The 23,672-nt window shown below is 33.2% G+C and overlaps 1 protein-coding gene across 1 annotated transcript; it reads left to right on the top strand.

The window, feature by feature from the left end:
- Window positions 1–19,023: 19,023 nt before the first annotated feature.
- BOP2 (Ankyrin repeat family protein / BTB/POZ domain-containing protein) lies at window positions 19,024–21,828 on the top strand. Its single transcript, XM_028226555.2, has 2 exons — window positions 19,024–19,834; window positions 20,672–21,828. Exons 1-2 carry the CDS (start codon window positions 19,355–19,357, stop codon window positions 21,677–21,679), a joined length of 1,488 nt encoding a protein of 495 aa, XP_028082356.1. The 5' UTR covers window positions 19,024–19,354; the 3' UTR covers window positions 21,680–21,828.
- Window positions 21,829–23,672: the final 1,844 nt, after the last annotated feature.

The raw sequence follows: 23,672 nt of genomic DNA on the forward strand, positions 1-23,672 counted from the left end.
ATAAGGCCAAACTATCATGCAAGAATGGGCCTAAAAGAGGGGTAAAGAGACAAGTGGCAGCTTCTGTTCTCAAACAGAGGAGAGCCCTTCAACAATGTTGAAGAGGGGCTCAAAAAAAGATATTTCACAGTTTATGGAAAGGTCCAAAACAGCTCACAAATAGGCCTAAAATACTATTCAAAAATTTGCCTAAAAGAGAGATAAAGAAGCAAGTGATAGCAGGAGGCCTCAAACAGAGGAGAGCCTTCAACAATGTTGAAGAGGGGCTCAAAACAAGATATTTTACAGTTTATGGCAAGGTCCAAAACAGCTCACAAATAGGCCTAAAATACTATGCAAAAATAAGGCCTAAAAGAGAGTTAAAGAGGCAAGTGATAGCTGCTGGCCTCAAACAGAGAAAGACCCTTAATCAAACATGAAAAGGGGCTCAAAATATGACTATTTACAGTTAGGTTCGGAGCCCAAAAATGCAAGCAACTAAGGCTTATAGATGAAGCAAGAAAAGACTAGACAAGGGAAGAAAATAACTCACCCTTATAGAACCAAACTTCAGTAGCCTTTGGACCAAGGAGAGGTGCTCCTAAACTCTGAAAAATAGCCTCAAGTTGCTGGAAGCGGAGTGTGGGTTGATAGGCTATGAGTTGGTGTAGGAGCAAGGGTATTTTGAGGCTTGGAGTAGAGAGAGAGGGAGGCTTCAATGCAAGAGGTCCAATGGATTTTTCTAACCCTTGAAAATGCAGCTGAGGGGCTGGTTATATATAGGAGAGGAGTGGAGAAAAGGGGGGGAAAATCAAATTCAAGTTTCGCCCCCAAAAGAGTCCCCCTCGGATACAGGATCTGGGGGGAAAAAGAGGTCACAGCTGGAAAGAACAAGGAGTGGGGGTCATGGCCGGCCAGGTTCAGAAGGTTCAGGTGGCCGTCCAACCACCACCCATGGCCGGCCGACCAAGGGTCAAAGGGCTCAAGCAAAATTACTGGTCGGCCACCTCAAAAAGGTGGCCTCCCATGTGTGCACAACACAACTATATGGTTGGAACCCAGAAAAAGTGAACCAGGAGAGAGAAAAGGCCAATTTTTAGAGGGGGTCAAAAGGGTCAGACACAATTACTGGTCGGCCACCAAATATTGGTGGCCTCCCAGGTGTGTACAACACAAATATGGGGTATAGGGTTCAAGAAAGTGGTTCCAGGGTGGTCAACATTGGCTTTCAAGTGAAGAAAACGGGCGTTAGAGAGCGATGAAGAAATAAAACTGGTTTTTTGGAACAATGGCTGGCCTCCCACCCTCCTACAAGCTTCCCAACTATGAAAATAAGGTCTCCACCAAAAATGAACCAAAACGGATGCAAAACGAAGGTTCGGGGACCGAAACGCGCGGCTTGAGGCCCCGAAAATGGGCTGTTAAGCACCGGAGGTGGCGTTTGACCACGAAGTTGGTCTCTCGGACCCCAGTGTCCCTCAAAAGGGAGGAAATAAGATGCATACCAAAAACCAGAGCAAACGGAGATGGTTAGGCGGTCCCGAACCGAGGCACACAGCCGTCGGCTCCGAAAAACCAAAAACCGGGCTCCAAACGGGAAAAATGGCCTACGACCACGAAACGTAGCCTACGGCCACTGAGAGATGATCTATGAGACCTCTCCCTCCCTTCGGGAAGAGAAAACAGAGAAAACAGAGCCTGGTTCGCAAACCGAGGCAAGGCATGAAAGAGTCCGGAAGTCTAGAGGCAAGGCTCGCAGCTGAGACTCTAAAACTTCTGAATGAGCTCAATATGCAATATCACCGAGCGCTCAACTAGTAACGTCTGAGTCTTAAGGTCGGTCAAAAATGAGGTGTCTACAGCTTTGTAAATTACTCTGGAATATGTATTTTTCTCTGGAATGTCTATTACTCTATTGTCTGCGTCTAAGTTTCTCTGGCATTTATAATTTTCTCTAGCTACATCACTTTTCTCCCTTGTGTGTCTCTATCATGTTTAATTTTCTCTGGTTGTGTATGTAAATTTCTCTGGCATTTTAATATTATGGGCTTGAAATTTTCTCTGGAATGGAAATTTTCTCAAGAATGTGTAATTTTCTCCAGAATGTTTAATTTTCTCTGGTATGTTTATTTTGTTCAATTCTTGGTTTCAATGTTGTGTAATTTTCAGTGGCATGTTTACGTTGCTTTGTTTATTTTATCTTGCAAATTGTGGAATGGAAATTTTCTTTGGCTTGCCGTGTTTACTTTTCTCTGTCATTCATTTTTTGTGCTTGCTAGATATATGTTTCTTTTTTGAATTTTCTCTGGCTATATTTTACTTCTATATGCAATTTTAACAATTATTGAAAATTTCTCTACCATGTTTATGTTGCTTTGTTGATTTTCTTTGGGAATGGAAATTTGCTGTGGCTAGATATATTCCACAGGAAAATAATTAGTACTCTGACATTTAATTTTTAGTGTCTAATTTTGTCTGACATTTATAATTTTCCCTGGCCACCTTAGTTTTCTCCCTTATGTGTAATTTTCTCTGACATGTCCAATTTTCTCTGGGATTTAATGTTAACATCTTTATGTTTTCATCATTGTCTAGAAATGGCAAAACGTAAAAGCAGCAAAGCACCGGAAACACTAAGCAAGAAACAGAAACTCTCTCAATCTTCTTATGATCTAAGATCAAAAACCAGCAAAACACCACAAACTTCTTGCCAAAACACACAAGTCCAAGGTGATGAAGCAACTAGCATTAAGATGAGTACCCCAACTTCAAAAGACTCAAGCTCAAGGGGGAAAAAACCTATTAAACACCAAAGAAAAAGATCTCATTACAGCATTCAATACCGATCCAACCTCTCATCTGTTGTCTCCTTTTTTCAAACACTTAAATTCAATTCAAATCAACTTGTAGAGCTTTAAAAGACCCCATTCTGGTATTTGATCCAAGCTCTAACCACTGGAAGGATGGATCCAAGGAAATCTAGGAAATCTGATAATGATGTAGTTGCAATAATCCAATGTTACAATGAAAAAACAAAAGCATTCACAGTTGGTAAAAAGAACTTAACCTTTACAACCAATGACATGATCTTGATTTTTGGTTTGCAAGGAGGTAAATGAGCCATGTCATTAAGATACTCTAAAAGGCCAAAATATGCATTCCTAAGGAGAAGATTCCCAAAGGACACAAGGCTCATTGGTCTTATTCTTAAAAATGCCTTGGTCAAAGCAATGAAAGGCAAGCAACCAACTGATTACAAAGATGTAGTAATCATTGTTACATTGTACTTGTGTCTCACCATATTTTTTGTAACAAGTAGGAATTCAATAGGGTGGGTTTTTATAAAGTATGTGGAACCTCTTGAATCAATGAAATAGTATGATTGGCTAGAAGCAATCGCATCAACATTGATTGATTCTATCATAGCATTGCACAAAACTCCAGAAAAAGTTACGGGGTGTGTTATTGCATTGCTAGTAAGTATAATTTCCATTCAAATTTGTAGTTATCATACTTACAAATTTGTGTGCTTAGCAAAATTTAATTACTTTAATTCCCATCACAATATTGGCTATGTGAACATGCAAATATCATTGACTCGAAAGACAGTAACACAACTTATTTCTCAAGATGTGCCAAGTGGAACTTGCAAAGCTTGACGAAACAGCTACAGAAGACACCAGTCCATTCTTTTGCACCTTGACAGGTTAGATTTCTATCGCCACTGAAAGCTCAATGAAATTCCAAAATTTCTCTGAACACTGGTTTGTTTTCCTCCTTGTGCCTTGATTAATTGAGATCAATTTTCACTGAACTATCAATTTATGTTTCTTCTTTGATTACCACTGGTTTATTTCTGCCATTGTAATCAATTTTCTTTGCAATCCAAATTTCTCTAACCACAATTGTAACACATTAACTTATATGCCCTGATTGATTTTCTCTAATATCTGAATTATGTTGGTTGTTTCATAATTTTCTCTAGCCCATAAAATTGTTTCTCCGGCCCATAAAATTGTTTCTCCTTGTGTGTAATTTTCTCTAGCCCATAACTTATGTGCCTTCCTTCTTTGATTAACACTATTTATTTCTACCATTCTAATGAATTTTCTCTGGAATCCAAATTTCTCTGACATAATTATAGTAAAAAATTAACTTATATGCCTTGATTGATTTTCTCTGATATCTAAATTATGTTGCTTGTTTCATAATTTTCTATGCCTCATAAAATTAATTCCTTGTCTGTAATTTTCTCTGGCCCATACAATTTTCTCTGAAGTTTGTTTCCCATTAGTATCATTTAGATGAATTTTATTTTCCTTATTTGAATTTTTTCTCTCAGTGAATTTTGTAACATTTCTCTAATAAAAGAGCCTCCTGTTACAGATAGATAACAAGGAGCTAATTAAAAACCAATCAGAGGAGTTTTGTCTTGGTAAAAAGAAGAAGAAAGAATCAAAGAAGACAATTGTCAAATTCAAGGAGACATTAGAAGATTCATCTGAAGAACCAGGGAATGAAGAAGGAAAAGGCAACATAGAAGAACACGAAGCCAGCAATGGACAAGAAGATCAAGCAAGCAGTGGAGAAGTGGAACCCAGAGAAGAAACTGAAGAAATAGAAGTAGAAGACAAAGAAAAAAATGAACAGAAAGAAGAAGACAGTGAAGAAGAAGATGAAGGCACTCAATTTAAACAGCAAAAAGAAAACAATGAGGAAAGTGATGAAGAAGAACATAATGAGCCGATGGACCAACATCATGATAGCATTTGTGGCTCAACAATGCATCAACCTCAAGAATCTGAAGAATCAAAGGATGCCCAAATTGCTAATCTACATTAAAAACTAAAGGAACTTTCTAAATCTAAAATAGAAGAAGGGAGAAATTGGAATGAATTACTTGCAGAAAAGGACATTTCAATAAGAATCTTGACATCACATAACTTAAAACTTCAAGAAAAAGACAACACAATCCAAATGAAACTAAGGATGTTGGAGGTTCAAAAAGAAGATGATACAAAAATAATTCAACAGTTGAGGTATTCAATTTCAGAGCTTGGAACTGAAAATGCTAGATTGCATGAACAAATTCAAGAACTATCCGTCCAACTAGCAACACTACCTTACCGAACACCAACACAAGTTCAACCACAAGGTCAGTGAAAATCTTGAGCCACAAAAAGTTATGTCCTTGTGTCAACATAACTCAAAGAAATTTCTATTTATTATAATTTTCTTTGGAAATTAAATTTCTCTGACCACATTCGTTTCTGCTGCTTATTTCTATTGATTTCTACTGCTTATTTGATTTTTTCTGTCTATTTGCTTATTTGATTTTTGGGGCTTGTTTGATTTTCACTGTGTATAGTTAGAATAGAAGTGGAACAACAACTAACAACCCAGCAAGAACAAGTGGCACACAAAGAACAACCAAAACAAAAGACAAAAGTCTATGGTAACTGGAAAATATTAAATCAAATAAATTTACATATTGAAGTATCATCTCTTACTTCAGAGAAATTTCACTTTTACTGATATTTTCACTGTCTACAGTGAAAAAAGATCCTACATCAATGATAAAGAATTTAAAGGCAAAAGAAAGGAAAGAAAAGCAGCAAGATTCAGAATTTCAATATCTCAAAGTTGCAAAGGTGACTAGAGCTTCAAAGCAAGCTGTAAAACAAACAGAGCAAACCACTAAAGACAAAGATGTACATGATGTCGATGTGTACGTCTTGCCTCCACCAACAAACATCAGAAAATCTTGGATTTTTCCACAAACTCTACCAGTTTCAAGATTGATAAAAGAACATATAAAAGATATCTTGCAGCATATATCAAATGTGTCTAGACTCAAGTAAGTACAACAAATTAAAAAGAAGATAACAAACAACAGTTTACTAACTTATATTGCATTAACAACTATTAAATCTCTTCTTTGTCATCTTGTAGGGCTTTAATATGGACAAGTGAGTTGAATCTCATTACCTTTGAAGATATTGGAAACCTAATAAAGCAAAAAGAAATAGTCGACAATGTAAGTCTTTCATCAAAATTCTCTGCAATGTTCCATCAACCTTTATAAACCAATGTTACAATTATAAATGATATTTTTCAAATCATTGATGGCTATGGAGAGATCCTATTTGCTGACCAAATGAGAAAACGACAACAACCGACTTCATATTTTTTCACATCCATGAACTTAGTATGTTACTACACTTTTATTTGATTTTCTTTAGAATTTATTTATTACTTTCTTTTGCTAAGATACTTCTTGAAGCCAGTTGTGTCCCTGGTCTAATTTTCTCTGGCTAGTTGTGTGCATTTAAAATTTCTCTATGTGTATATTTCTTAAATTCCCGTCATTTCAACTTTCTCATAACATAACCATTTTTTGATTTTCTCTGACAGCAGAACTTCATCAAGATGACGGAAAATCAAACTTTTCAAGTCTCATTATTTGACAAGCATCTTGAAACCAGCATGGAGGAACTATAGGTTCCTCCATTTCCCAATAAATACTGGGGGTAATGAGAAGTCAACAGATGGAAATCACTGGACCTTGCTAGTCTTGGACAAACAAGACAATTTATAGAGGTTCTACAACTCACTAAGGCCAAGGAGAGATGATGCACAAGACAAATATATCAAAGATGCAAAACAATTGGTAACAAGTTCAAATTTCTCTGATGCATCATAATATTTATGTGATGATAATTTTCATAGAATCCCATTGATTTGTCTGTAAATTTCTCTGTTATTTAAAAATTATTTTTTTGTAGCAAGATTATATGGAGAATTTTTTGAAAGCTTGCCTTGAAAGAGAGGCACAATCACTACCCTCTTTCAAATTGATAGACTCACAAAACACAAATTACGACTTTGAATATGTCAACAATGCTCCACAACAAGACAATGATTCGTAAGTTTCATACAACATCTATAAATAAGATAATCTAATTTGAATGTTTCTTAAAACTAATTATACCTATAATTGGTATGTAGTCTAGATTGTGGCCTCTTTGTATGCTGTATAATGAGACAATACAGCAACCATGTGTCCACACAAGACGTAAGGTTAATTAGGGTAAAAATCATAGAGAGATTTGTGACCGAAATTAGCCGGTCATGGACAGAACCAATTCAAATACCACCAGAAGAAGAACCAAAAGTATAATAGTGAAAGCACACTAGTGAAAGGAAGACAATGTACACAATGTACATAGGATTAACCATTCAATTTGTTTTTTCATACATTGAAGGAATGATGATGTTTGGCATATATGTATATATCTTTTTTTGACTAATGTAAATTTCATAGCTATCAATGGTTAAATATATATATTTTTATTGTGATTGTCAACACAATCCACACAGAGAAAATTGTTTCTAGAAATTTCTCTGGTATGATGTTACCAGAAATTCACAGAGAAATTTAACTCGTATTTTGCCAATAGCAGAAATTTTTCTGGTATGATGCCTATATGATCATGTAATCTATAATCCTATGTGTTGGTACAAAACAATCATCAAATTCAGAAAACATAAAATGCACAGTAATTTTCTCTTCTATTGGTAAATTTCACTGGATGAATTCGCAGCTTCAAAACACAATGCACAGATAATTTTTTCTACTATTGGCAAATTTCACTGGATGAATTTGAAGCTTCAAAACACAATGCGCAGATAATTTTCTTTGCTAGTGGTAAATTTGTCTGGATGAAATTGACTGGTATTATAAAGACAATGCCCATAATTTGTTTCAACAAACACAATGCACATTGTAATTTTCAATGCTATTGGCAAATTTCTCTAGATGAATTGGACCTCACAAAACACAATGCTCATTTCAAAAAACACAATGCCCATTGTAAATTTCTCTTCTATTGGCAAATTTCTATGGATGAATTTGACTGGTATGAAGTTACCAGAAATTCACAGAAAAATTTAACTCGTATCGTCCCAAAGAGGGTGCCTATATGATCATGCAATCTATAATGCACTGTGTTGGTACAAAACAATCATCAAATTCAAAAGACACAATTCACATAGTAATTTTCTCTGCTATTGGCAAATTTCTCTAGATAAATTTAAAGCTTCAAAACACAATGCACAGAGAATTTTCTTTGTTATAGGCAAATTTCTCTGGATGAATTTGACTGGTATTATAAACACACTGCCTATAGTATGTATCAACAAACACAATGCACACTTTCACTGCTATTGAAAAATTTCTCTGGATGAATTTGATAGGTGTTATTATATACACTATCCAAAAAATACATTTCAGAAAACAAAATATACAAAGTAATCATCAAATGTATCCATCAAATGTATCATTCAATCAATAAAATGTATTCTCCTCAACTATTTAACAAAGGTTCCTTGCATGTCCTCTTATTATGGCGACCAATACTCTCACAACGACCACACTTAATCACCCTTTTAAAATCTCTAGTAGAAGCAATTCTGTTCTTTTTTGGCCTCCTAGCTAGTCTCTTACTCAATAGAGGTAAAATCATAGCATCATCAATGCTACACACAAGTTTTTCAACAGTTGGAACTGGGCCAATCGAAGACGAGTATGATTGACGATACATATCAGCATGAAAAAATGGTTCAACAAATGAATTCAAATTCTTTCCACTCCTAAAAATTATAGCAACAACATGTTGACATGGATACCCATTTATTTTTCATTTTCGACATGAATAAGTTCTCAACCCAATATCAACCATAACCGAAGGAAAACACTGCACTTCAAAGATATTATAAGATGATAAACTCATATTCTATGTCCTCCCATCCAAGAAAGCCTTCTCCAATACACTATCCATACGAGGACAGAGAACTTTATTCCATTTACTAGAGAGCAGCCTCCTATCAGATCTCATATTCATGATTTGTAACCATATCATGTCTACCAAATTTGTTATTGGCAAGTGCCGAGCGTCTCGTATCCATGAATTGAATGACTCAGCCACATTTGAATAGATCTCACCATAACATTTCCCCTCAAAAAATGCATCACTCCAATTTTCATATGGTAAACTTCTCAAGAAAACACTCACAATGTCTCCTCCCTCAATTTTTAATTCATTTAACTTGAAATGAAATGATGCCTTTGTTGGCGCATATGCACATTCTGAAAACTTGGACACAATCGTCTCCCTAACCAAATTTGTGTTTTCACATGACAACTTATCCCTCAAATTTCTCCTTAGATGTTCAAGACAAAATCTATGAAAGCAATTAGGGAAAAACCTAGCAATTCCTTCTACAATACCACAATGTCGATCTGATATGAAACTTATCACCCTCTCCAATCCCAATACTTCACATAAATGTTCAAGGAACCAATACCAATTGTCTTTATTCTCAGCATCAACAACAACAAAAGCTATAGGAAAAAAACATACAAAACAAACAGGAACTAGCATATCAAATATACACATGCAGAGAAAATTAGAAAAATAAACAACCAGAGAAATTTGACATTGCCAACATCTAGAGAAAATTCACACAATGGCAACCTCCAAAGAAAATTCACTTAGTGACAAACGCCAGAGAAAATTCAATAGTGACCAACTACAAATAAAATTCACATATTGGCAACATCCAGAGAAAATTCACTTAGTGACAATATCCAGAGAAAATTCATATAGTGACCAACTATAGATAAAATTCACACAATGACAACATCTAGGGAAAATTCACACACTGACCAAAATCCAAAGAAAATTCACAATGGCCATAACCAGAGAATTCACACAGTGGCCAAAATCAGAGAAAATTCAAAATGTCAGAGAAAAATCACATTCACTCAATTCTTACATGTATAGAAAATTCACATACTTAGATAAAATAAGATATATTTACAATTAGCTCCATTCCCATCTTTCCCCGTCGTAGCAAGCATAACTCATTTGTATCGTCCTTTCAAAAATATTCCATCAAGAAACAACAATGACTGACAATATTTGAAACCAGCAATGCATGCTTAAAAAACTACAAACACTCTTTTGAAACGCTTGTTATCGTCAAAATCTAACTCAAAACGACTACCTGGATGGTTTTGCAATGCCTCATCAAAATACCACCGTAATTGATCGAATGACAAACAAGAATACCCATATGTACTGCATTTTGCTTTTTCAACCCCCAGCCAACCGCAGTTATAACTGATTGAGACCCCATACATATCTTTCATTTCTTTGGCAACATTCACCGAACGAGTTAAATGTTTTGAACTTAGCTCTTCAAGTATCAGCCCATAAACTAAGCTGGAAGTCATCCTAGCATGTTTACTAGTACGAACCGCCACACCACACGTATGTTCATTGTTCAAAGTTCTTATGTAAAAGAACCCGTTTGTTTTTTCAACTGAAGAACCCGCCACACCACACATGCATCCCCTTGATTCCTTATATGCACATTTTGCCGTAACCCACAGCTTGTCATTTTTAACATACGTAAACTGAAAGCCAACCTCAATAGCATACTTGCATAAAATAGTATGGAACTCAACCACACCACCCTCAAACTTTTGTCCAACACTCGTAATATTATTTCGCCAACTAGCTGACAATAACACATTTTCTTGGTGAGAACAAAATTGAAAGAGTGAATTCTTGTCAATATCCACCAGCCTATCACATTTACCATGTACAAAATCTACCTAATTAGACCCCACTTCATCCTCTTGATCAGAAGTACTACACCTAGTAGCTGAAAATCAACTATATCAACACCACGTGCACAAACAACCCTCAACATATTCAGAAAATCAATATCATTTCGGACCATACAATTCGGATGACCCACAATAGAATATGAAATACACATCGTCTCATGTTTCAAATTCTCCCATGTTTTACACAAAATGCCAACCAATTCCTCAAAATTCAATTCGCATGAAACATTAATGACAATAGTATCATTCTCATATTTGCACAGCAACAACACTGCACTGTCCATCAAAACTGAAAGAAAAAACAAGAAAAATAATTTGTTCAACATAAAAACACTTCACAAGAACAACATAAAAGTCCAGAGAAATTTCTAATAAATTATAATTTTTTCTGGATTATAATAACAAGCTTATAATTTTCTCTGGACTCAAATAAAAATCTAGAGACATTTACAAACTTATATTCACTTTCAAGATAACAAAAACAAAATCATAGAAAAATTAATAAATCTAGAGAGAATCACAGAGAAATTTACTACTAACTATTAAACACAATCATAGACAAAAATCATACAGAAGATCTGTTATAAAATTATAAGCTTCTCTGTGATTTTCACTGAAGTACAAGCTTACAATTTTCTCTGCGTCATTCTGCAATATTACACTCATATCAAAATCTAGAGAAATTTACAAACTCATATATACCTTCAAGATAACAAAAAAACACTGCACTGCCCATCTAAACTAAAAGAAAAAACACAAAAAATAACTTTTGCTCAGAGAAACAAAAACTTATATTCATTTTCTACAAACTTATAATTTTCTCTGAACTACAAACTGAAAGTGAATAACAAATTTATAATTTTCTCTCAACTATAAATAAAAGTCCATAAAAATTTAAGAACTTACATTCACTTTCTCATATTCTATCTGCATTAGAAATTTCTAATAATATGTCCATATGAACTTATAATTTTCTCTGTCATTTTCGTTGGATTATAATAACAAACTTATAATTGTCTCTAGACTATACCAACAAAAGTGCAGAGAATGAAATTTCTCTGGTTTAAACAAATTTCTCTAGTTTGAAAAAATAGAGAACAAAACTTATCATTGGTCAGCATGTTGATAAAAACAGAATATGAAAAATGAACTCTAAACATCAAAATCAACTACAGTGTCAATACTCTTTGAAATTGATCAAAAAATAGAGAATGAAAAATTAATTCCAAAAATAAGAGTCAACTCTATCAAGCTAGCCTCTATCTAAAATTGATCAATAACAGAAAATGAAAAATCAACTCCAAAAATCATAAACAACTTCACTGAGCTAGCCTCTCTTTTAAATTGATCAAAACTGAAAACAAAAACCTAATGCAAAAATACACTTGAACAATTAATATGAAATCGGAATCCTTACATAAAATTCAAAACAAAAATCAAAATTCATGTGGAATCTCTATCGAAACCATACTTGATTCAACTCCACTAAAAAACCTACGCGATCAACACACTGTAACACCTACACGATCGTCGTAATCTCTATCGTCAAGTCCACTGCAACACTTGCAAAATCCCTATGAAATCTCTGACAAAATCTCCACCGCGAAATCAGTTTCCAAAATCTCCACCGTGAAGTCAATAATAGAATATTCAGTTTGCCAAAATTCAAACAAACTTATGTTATAAATAAGGGTAAATTAGGTATTTGATAACATAAAATAAAGCAGAGGGAACTTAGCCATTAAAACATATTATTGTGTACCTCTCCTCCTATCAAAAGTTGGAGAGGGACCTTAGACCAATTTTTCCATTAAAAAATTGGTATGTTTGAATGACTAGTTAGTTTTTTACGAAAAGATATGCAAAAAATAGAGAGAAAATAGAATCTTTGATTTTTTGGTATAAGTTATAAACTTTTTAATTTTTTTAGTATCTTTTTAACTTTTAAGCTAAAAGTGTTGTATGCCAAACGAGACCTTAATTTATTATGGGGTGTTTTGGGAAGTACTTTTTTTTTTTTGGCTTTTTTCTTATGGTTTATTTTTATATTTAGTGATCTTTTTTAAATTTTTTCAAAAATTTTTAGATTTTTAAATTCAGTTCGACAAGACAAATCGAAAAATTATAATTTAAAAAAAATCAAGAAAAGACAAAAATTAGCCAAAAGGAGCAATCTTTTTTGACTTATTTTTGTCTTTAGTATTTTTTTTTTTTGAAATGTTTCAAAAAAAAATATACTTTTTAGATTCGTCTCCACAAGGCAGATTGGAAAAATAAAAAAATTTGACATAATTTTGAAAAAAAAATCACTAAAGATAAAAAGAAATTTGGAAAGTATATATATATATATATATATAACTCTTCAGTCAGTTCTAGGTCAACAACTTTGCCCTCAATACCTAATCAAGGATTAGTAATTAATGAAGAAGAATTAGAAATACAAAACGATAAACTGGATTTAAGTTGGAATATACCAAAATTATCAGTTAAAGAGATTTATAAAACTACATTTTTACAACCTGCTTTTAATGTTAATCTGCATGTTAAAACATTAGAACAAGTTTATGCTTTAGAAAAGCCTAGAGAAACCTGTCACTTATTTGATGCTAATACTATTAAACGCCATTTAAAAACTGGTCACAATTTTATTCATTTAGGATTAATTCAAGTTGGAATCAAACCATTAACTCTACAAGGTAAAAATGCTTTTGTTTTATTATGTTTAAGAGATGCTCGCTTTATTGATTATAATGATAGTTTAATGGGTATGGTGGAAACTGGTCTTCACAAAGGACCTATTCATTTTAATTGTTTTCCTGATTTCACACTAAGTCTTAGAGATCTACACATATTAGATGTATTAACTTTAAATATTCAATTAAATAGTTCATTTACTAATATGAAAGAAAAAAACTCATAATATTGCTTTAATTTATCGTGTCCATTATAAATGTATTAAAACCAATTTAAATGTTCAAGCTTTACATAAAAGTCCTAAGGATAAAACATTACTGATTCAAACTAGTAACAATGATACTAATACAAATATCCCTCAAATGATAGAATGGAAAGATATTACTCTCTCTGATCAATGGGTTACGGTAAATGAAAATTACAAACATAATCAACAACAATCCACTAGTCAAGATATCCAAGATATTCAATAATTTACTGACGGTTCAGTCCATATTAAATTTAATCGTAGTCAATCTTCTAGATATAGTACTTCTAGTATACCTACTGATGTTGAAACTGAAGATGAAATATTTAATACTCCTTTATTCTGAAAAAATAGTCAAATTAATCTTGGTCAACCCTGCCATAGTAAATTAAAAGGCATTGATAACTCTACAACTTCTCAAATTAGTAAACCTGTTTACTCTACCCACACACATTTACCTGAAGAAGATACTTAATCAAATAATTCTCCTACTCAAACTGATTTCGAAGCAATACCTCTAATCAATCCTCAATTAATGACAATTAGTAAATCTTTTGCTCCTGATCTTGATAAATTACATGTTGAATTTAAATCTAAAGAAAATAGGACTAAAAGACATGCTTATTCTGCTAAATATGATTCTACTCAATAATCTAAACTTATTAGAAAATTGTATGATTTTATGATTGAATATAGAATGGAAATTCATTTCTTTGAATATTTAGACAACTATTGCAAAAAGGTTAATACAATCACAAAACATAAATAGAAAACTTCTCCAAATACTTCTGTTAGTTTTAGTCATCCTCCATTAGCTAATATAATTATTGAACACCAATGATCTGATGTCCCAGCCGTTCCTTTTAAGCTACTTGGTACTGACCTTGAAATTAGAAAAGTTATTGAACAAAATAATTATACTAATCAATATTTAAAAACAATTGGTAAACAATTAGATAAAATAGAAACCAATTTAGATGATTATTCGGCTAACAATACATCTACTAAACAATCCTTAGATCAACCTTTACTTAATCTACCTAGTAATCATTCCAAACGAAATAGTTTAGTTACCCAAGATAATACTACTGCTAAAGCCATAGAACAATTACTTACCAAATTAACTACTTCTGAGAAAGCCTCTCCTTCTACTGAAAAAGTCTTACTGTATTAAATCAACAACCTAGTATCGATACTGTTTCTCATCAATCTGTAACTGATACAACTGATGATGAAATTAATCAATTAGTTCAACAATTTCAATCCTCTAATCTGAATAAAATTCATTATCCTAAGTCTAATCCTATATCTCTTACTAAAAATTGGTATTCTAGACCTACTCTTCCTGATCTCCAATATGAAGAAACTAATCTTAATAATCAATTTTCTGTATCTGCTAAAAAATTGTACGAATAAAATATTGATGGTCTTAGTGAAGATCAAATATTTCAAAAATTAAATCATTTATCTATGGTTGCAAATAGTTATTTTAGTAACTACCTCGATTACACTCAACCTGAAATTGCTTCTTTAATCACTTCTGGTTTTACTGGTATGCTCAAATCTTGGTGGGAAAAATACTTAACTGAAGATCAAAGAGAATCTATTTTACATGCTAATCAAAAAGATGAAAATGATTTACCTATTTTTGATGAAACTATTGTTTACTATAAACCTGATGGTGTTAATACATTAATCTATACCATAGTCAGACATTTCATAGGTACCCTTACTAATATTTATTCTCTCATACATGATTAACTTAGTAATTTTATTTGCCCTACATTAAGTGATTTTCGATGGTATAAAGATGTTTTTACCTCTCGAGTCATGTTAAGAGAAGATTGTACTAAATCCTTTTGGAAAGAAAGATTTATAAATGGATTACCCAGTCTTTTTGTTCATAAAATCAGAGATGTACTTAGTCAACCTACAGGTGTTATTAAATATGATAATTTAACTTACGGTGATATAATTAGTACTATTAAAAAAGAAGGCCTACGAATGTGTATTGATCTTAAACTTAGTCAAAAAGCGGCTAAAGATAAACATAAGGCTAAATATGAATTAAGTAACTTCTATGAATAATATGGTTTACCTCTTATAGCACCCTTTCGCCGCAAAAATCATAAATACTCTAAGCATAAGTCATCCTACAAATATTTTAATAAATATAAAAAGAATTATACACCTTCTAAATCCACTGATAAATTCTATACTAAACCAAAAAAGAAATATTATAAGAAATCACATCCAAAATGTAAATCTCATAAAGATGTTACTTGTTATAATTGTGATAAAAAATGTCATTATTCTAATAAATGTAAAGAAAAACAAAAATTAAAAGATAAAGTTAATCAACTACAAATTAATGATGAATCAAAAAATCAATTATATGAAATGTTTCAATTAAACCAACCTATTAGTAATTCCTCTTTTGATAATCCTGATACTTCATCTGATTACCATTCACCTAGCGATACTTCGAATAATAATATTGAATTAGGATGTAATGATGTTTGTTGTAAACCAGTTAAACAAATCACTGTTCTTACTAAACAAAATCAAGAAGAAACTGCTCTTATTGAATTAATTAGTCGTTTAGAAGATTCCGAGTTAAAACAAAAATATACTGATAAATTAAAATCTTTACTAACCAATCATGATAAGAAACCTAAGTTTGATAAACCAATTATTAGTTTATTCAAAACCTTAGAAAGATTTAAAACTAAACAAAAAGAAATTACATTACAGGATTTACAACATGAAATTAATCAAATTAAACAAACCATCAAAGATTTACAAAATAAAGATAAATTATTAGAAGATGAGATTACTGTTTTAAAAATTAATAAAAGTTTAGATAATTTCCAAGCTAATGATGCCATTTTCCCAAAAGAATCTGATAATGAATCTGAACATACTAATCCTGATAATCTTTTATCTGATAATCGATCACATCAATCTCACAATCATGAAAACAAAAGATTAAATTTTTTCAATAAAATACATATTCAAAAATGGTACTCTAAAATTAAACTAGTAATTAATAATTTTGAATTAGACGTTATTGCTCTTATTGATACTGGTGCTGATCTTAATTGTATTCAAGAAGGACTAATCCCTACTAAATATTACGAAAAAACAAAAGAAAAATTAACTTCTGCTAATGGCAGTAAAATGCGTATTAAATATAAATTACCCAAAGTCCATATATGCCAACATAATGTCTGTTTCAAAACCTCATGTGTTTTAGTTAGAAATATGACTGATAAAGTTATTTTAGGAACACCATTTATATTCTTATTATATCTTTTTACTACATCTAGTGAAGGAATAACAACCCAAGCTTTTGGACAAACAGTTACTTTTAAATTCTTATCACCACCTGAAGTATTGGAATTAAATCAATTGAAAGACTATTCTATTTCCCAATCTATTAATCGATTAACTTGTCAGTTACGTTTTCTCAAAGAAGAAGTCAATTATAAACGCATTGAACAACAATTAGCTGATCATGTTGTTATATCTCAAATTGAAGAATTTAAATTAAAATTAGAAATAACTGTTTATTCTAGTTTACCAACTGCCTTTTGACATAGAAAAAAACACGTAGTCACTTTACCATACACTAAAAATTTTAATGAAAGACAAATTTCTACTAAATCTCGACCTATCCAAATAAATCATGAATTAGTAGAAATGTGTAAAAAAGAAATCAATGAACTATTAAAAAATTGAATTATTGGTCCTATTAAATCACCATGATCTTATCCTGCTTTTTATGTTAATAAAAATGCTGAATTAGAACAAGATGTCCCTCGCGTAGTCATTAATTGTAAACCATTAAATAAAGTTTTAGAATGGATTCGCTATACTATTCCTACTAAAAAAGACTTAATCAAAAGACTTAGTCAAACTGTTATTTTTAGTAAATTTGATTTAAAAAGTGATTTTTGGCAAATACAAATTCATCTTAAAGATAGATATAAAACTACTTTTACTACACCTTTTGGTCACTATGAATGGAATGTCATGACTTTTGGATTAAAAAATGCACCTAGTGAATTTCAAAATATAATGAATGATATTTTTAATCCGTTTAGTCATTTTTTCATAGTTTATATAGATGATATTCTCATTTTTTCAAAATCACTTAGTGAACATTGGAAACATCTTACCGCTTTCTTTTATACTATTAAAAGTCATGGTCTAGTCATATCTGCTCCTAAGATTAAATTGTTCAAAATTAAAGTTAGATTTTTAGGATATGATATTCACCAGAATACAATTCTACCAATTAATCGTTCTATTGAATTTGCTTCTAAATTTTCTGATAAAATCTTAGATAAAACCTAGTTACAACGTTTTTTAGGATCACTGAATTATATTGCTAAATTTTACAAAGACATTAGGAAAACTTGTCAACCTCTGTTTGATCGATTAAAAGACAATCCTCCTCCTTGGTCTTCTCCTTATACTGCTATTGTTAAACAAGTCAAACAATATGTCAAGTCTCTTCCTTGTCTTGGTATTCTTACTGAAAATTCATTTAAAATTATTCAAACTGATACCTCTGACATTGGTTATGGTGGCATCTTTCTCTAGAAAATTACTCCTCAGCCTGGAAACAGATTAACAGACAAAAAATAGAGTTGGCAGAGGAGTAGCAAAGCAGTAAGCAAGAGATAGCAACATTGTTGCCAAAATGGGCCTATATTGATGAATTTGAAGCAAAAATCATTTTAAAATATAATACGCACCATATCAATAAATATATGAAATTTGAATTTTTAAAAAATACAATTATATAGCATTACTTTTTAGAGAGTAATTACACCTTAGACAAAGTTGGAAAGTAAAATTTGCTTAGGTCAAAGTGCTTGTTCTCTTTATATGGAGTATCTTCTTCGAGAAGATGTAATAATTTAGTTTTGCAATTATTCCAAATTTTATTTAAAAATAAATATACACCTTTTATGTAATTTATAATATATTAATTTTAAACTTACACTTAACACTTCAATATAAAATTATTAGTAATAATTAGATAGTAATCAAGAATGCAAATATAACAATTGTCTCTAAATTATTATTAATATTAAAATTTGTATAAAGAGATTTTGAATACACTAAAAAATTTGAAAATTTTTAAATTCAATAAAAAAAATCATTTTAAATTAATAAAAAAATATCTTATTTTCTTCATATCTTTTGTCTCTTCTTCTGCCCTAAAACCATTATTAACAAGACCCAATCAAGAATTAACATCACCTAATCAATATTCATTTCATTTTTAGTCAATTTGTATTTTCTAATACCTCTCCCATCATATATATATATATATATATATATCTCTCTCTCTCCTATTTTCATTTAATTATATTTTTTTCATTAAATCATATTTATGTTTTCTTTTTTTAAGTACCTCAGCCGCCCAGAATAGCCACCCAAATTGCTCTCTCTCTCTCTCTCTCTGTCTCTCTCTCTCTCAAAAAAATATCTAACTAGACAACACCACTGAGAGATTCTCCCAAGAAATTTAACAGTACATCATCAGATGGTAGTAGAAGAAGAAGAAAAGAGATGAAATCACCAAGCTTTTCTCTTTCTTCTCCCCTCTCTCTCTCCTCTTAACCCTCTTCACCTCCTATTCACCCTTCATCTACATAGATATATATATCAAGAAAACCCATCTCCCTCCTTTTCTCTCTCTCTCAAGAAAAAAAAAAAAAACCATGACCCTTGAAGAGTCCTTAAGATCTCTGTCTCTGGACTATCTAAACTTGCTAATCAATGGGCAGGCCTTCAGTGATGTAACATTCAGTGTGGAGGGTAGGCTAGTCCATGCCCACAGGTGCATATTAGCAGCGAGGAGCCTCTTCTTCAGGAAATTCTTCTGCGGGCCAGAAACTCCGGCGGGTTTGGACATGTCGAGGATTGGGGCGGCCGGGGGAGGGTTGGCATCGTCGCCGAGGGGGTCGAATCCTCCGCAGGTAATACCGGTGAATTCAGTGGGATATGAAGTGTTCTTGTTGATGCTTCAGTTCTTGTACAGTGGCCAAGTCTCCATTGTTCCTCAGAAGCATGAGCCTAGGCCTAATTGTGGCGAGAGAGCATGTTGGCACACACATTGCACCTCTGCCGTTGATCTTGCTCTTGACACCCTCTCTGCCGCTAGATCCTTTGGTGTTGAACAGCTCGCATTGCTCACTCAGGTTTCCTTTCCTTGTCTGTTTTCTTCATCACCAATCTCTCTCTCTCTCTCTCTCTCTCTCTCTCTCTCTAGATTATGGGGTCATTTGTTTGTGGGTTTTGATTCTGTGGGCAATTACTGGTTTTGGTTTTTGGGGGAGTGGTGGTGGGATGAGATTTTTTCAGGTGGGTTCTTCTAGTGTTTTTTTTTTTTTTTTTCCTTAATTTAAATTTTGTGAAGTGGGTGTATTGGATCCTTGGGAATTAATTTTTATATTAATTCTTCTCCGTTTGAAGCAGTTGGGTTGGGTTTGATTATCTCACAAGACATCAGTACTTTCTCTTTCCTGTAACAAGATTTCTCCTTTCTCTTGGCAGCCTTTGATGGAATTCAATTCTTCCCATGTTAAGCTTCTACATCTGATAGAAAACCCAGATTTCTTTTATTTTCTTTTCTTATTTTCTATTTCTTGGGTAGAATGTTGTTGTGATATATCTATCATATATGTCATGAGAAGGGTTATCTTTGATTTCATGTACCATTTGGAGTCTTTTCTTGAATTGGGTTTCTCAATCTTTATCTTCCACACAAAAGCCTTTCTAAATTTAGATCTTAAATCTTTAGTCTTGTCTTCCACAGTGATCACACCAAATCTGTCCCAAACAATCTACTTTCCTCATTTGGCTTTAGATTGGAAGGGAAAACAAACTATTCCAAAAGGACTACCTAATCACAAATTTGCACAAACACACCATCATTCAACAATGCAAAACAACTAGTTGAACTTGAATGTCTCTTACTGTTAAAATCTTATAACCCTATTCATTTTTTTTTCTTTGCTTTTTCTCATATTTTCCAGAAGCAATTGGCAAGCATGGTGGAGAAGGCCTCAATTGAGGATGTTATGAAAGTCTTAATAGCTTCAAGAAAGCAAGAAATGCACCAACTTTGGACTACTTGTTCTCATTTGGTCGCCAAGTCTGGCCTCGCACCAGAAGTCCTAGCCAGACACCTCCCCATCGAAGTCGTGACGAAGATCGAAGAGCTCCGCCTAAAATCATCGCTCGCTCGCCGATCCCTCATGCCCCACCACCACCACCACGATCTTGGTGCGGCCGCTGAGCTTGAAGACCAGAAAATTCGACGAATGAGACGAGCACTCGACTCATCTGATGTCGAACTTGTCAAACTCATGGTCATGGGCGAAGGGCTTAACCTCGACGAAGCACTAGCTTTACATTATGCAGTCGAAAATTGTAGCCGAGAAGTGGTGAAAGCATTGCTAGAACTCGGTGCAGCCGATGTTAACTACCCGGCTGGACTAGCGGGGAAAACTCCGCTTCACATCGCGTCAGAAATGGTGTCGCCGGACATGGTAGCGGTGCTCCTGGACCACCATGCCGACCCAAATGTTAGGACAGTTGAGGGAATTACTCCGCTCGACGTGCTTCGAACCTTAACTTCTGATTTCCTATTCAAAGGGGCTGTGCCGGGGCTAACCCACATCGAACCCAACAAGCTTAGGCTCTGTTTGGAGCTTGTTCAATCCGCGGCTTTGGTGATTTCAAGGGAAGAAGGAAGTGGGAATGCTCCTTCTTCGACACCGATTTATCCACCGATGAGCGATGATCACAATAGTAGCAGTAGCAGCGGAAACATGGCTAACCTTAACTTGGATTCAAGGTTGGTTTATCTGAATCTAGGTGCAGCGCAAATGGGGTGTAAGATGGATGAAGGAGATGATAGCAACAGCCACAATAACAACCAGAGGGAAGCCATGAATCGACATGGGTCCCAAGGTGGTGGTGGTGGTGGTGGTTGTAATGACCCCTCAATCTATCACCACCACCACTCCCATGAGTACTAGCTCAACTCAACTCAACTATATGTCCCTCTTTCTCTCTCTCTCTCACTCAGCTTCTTTCTATATGTCCAAGAAGTTGGAAAGCCAGATGAAAATTGATCAAACTCATGGAGATTGTTATTTTGGATTATATATATTTATCTCCCTAGTCATATCTTTTGATTTTGCTGTTTTGTTCTCTCTCTCTCTCTCTCTCTGGTATCTGTGGTTGGTGTTTGTGATTTTTGTAGGGGGGGCTTCCAATGATGATCATATGCAGCAGAGAAATGAGCATTTGAAGATGGGATTTTTCTCAAGGGATGGGATGAGACAAAGGAGAATCTAAGTTTTGCAGTGGGTGATGGATGGATGGATGGATGGAGAGGACACAGGTCAATCTTTTCATATTTCAACTCCTCCCCCTGGCTGTCAAACTCCTGTATATATTGGTATATCTAATTGTCATTACCTATTTATTGTGACGTTTTATTTTGTTGTCCCCCACCCACATATCATGCGATTTATATAAATATATATATCATAAGGTTAAATTAACTATCCATGAACATTTATTAAAAATAAAATAACTTTAAAAAAATAGAATTTTAATAGACATTTTATATATTTTGATATATTTTAATTAATTTTTTACATATACTAACATTAATTGATTAGCATGTTATATATGTATAGATTACATGCATGTACATGAACACATTCAAGAAGTCATGTTTTGGTCTTTTATGCTGGTGGGGTTACATGGCTAGTTTCTTTGATGCTTTTGTTTGGACATGGGTCTTATCCTAATGAGGGAAATGAGCTGTCCCTTTTCTCCTTTATTTTTTTTTTTTTAATTTTTTTTTTCTTGTTATTTATTTATTTATTTTTATATTTTTTTCTTGCTTTCATGGGCATTCGGAGAAACTTGATTGGCTTGGCTTGGCTTTAGCTGGGTCTAATTATCTTAATGGACATCATTTGGCAATGGACAAATTGATTGGTTGTCTTCCATGACTGCAACATTGAATGCGACCTTACAATAGCTTAATATACTGGTATTATCTAATTTTGGAATTGCCCCCATATAATCCTCTTTTTGCTGCCCCCACCCCCATATAATTCTCATTCTTGCATATACTGGTTGAAACCCTAGGTCTTCTTCGGTCTTAAACTTTGAAAAATTATTAAGTGCTTCTAGAGCAATGTTCCATTCCGCTTATCAATTGTGTTTGTCTTTTAAAACAGTAACACAAAAGTGATAAATTCCATTGTCTAGACCAATAACTTTCAAATTAGAGCACAACATGCTTTGGGAACAATTAATAATTTCTCCGAAGCTTTTGCGGTGGTTGTTATATTCATTCTTGAGCTCTTGCGGTTTTGCAGCAGATAAATGGGTTTCTTCTCGTCTTCCTTCTAATATTTTTGTAGAAAAAATTTCTTGCGTGCTTTAGGCCTAACCAAGAGAGAAAGAGACTGTAAATTAAGTACACATACATAGACCGTAATCTTCAAACATTATCAAAGACAAAAATACTCCCTAAAGCCTTTTTAATCTTATTTCAATCCTCTTTTCTCTCCTATTTCAATTTTATTTTGTTTCCAGAGGATGTGTAATATAGAAGGAATAAGTTTCAGATTTTTATACGGAACACTTGCGTTAATTAAATAGTTTTCTTACTTATCATGTAGTTTATGGTACTTGCTAGTAGTTCCTTGAGCTGTGATTTATGTGTAGCTTAGAAACAAGGAGCAAGAGAGCATTTATTCCTTTATAATTTTCTTCTCTTCATTTTTTAAATTTTTTTTCTTTTCACAAAATGAAATCAAATTGAAAGTTTAGTGAATAGTTTAGCTTACAAATATATGTAAGTCTTTGACTGCATGAAGTCAAAATAAGTCTAAATTCATGTTAATATGTTATAAAACCATGAAAATTAAATCATGATCATTTGAGAAGGAACTTCATACCTGTTTCAATTAATCCTTTCCTCAGACAGTATATTTTTATAAAGAA

This window comes from Camellia sinensis, chromosome 12, assembly GCF_055761805.1.
Source record: "Camellia sinensis isolate YWXY chromosome 12, ASM5576180v1, whole genome shotgun sequence".
Lineage (NCBI taxonomy): Eukaryota > Viridiplantae > Streptophyta > Magnoliopsida > Ericales > Theaceae > Camellia > Camellia sinensis.

Excerpts from the sequence above, each read along its gene's own strand:
- BOP2 (XM_028226555.2), top strand. The coding sequence starts at position 19,355 with ATGACCCTTGAAGAGTCCTTAAGATCTCTGTCTCTGGACTATCTAAAC. Across the intron at positions 19,835-20,671 it reads AGCTCGCATTGCTCACTCAG|AAGCAATTGGCAAGCATGGT; the intron begins GTTTCCTTTCCT and ends CATATTTTCCAG.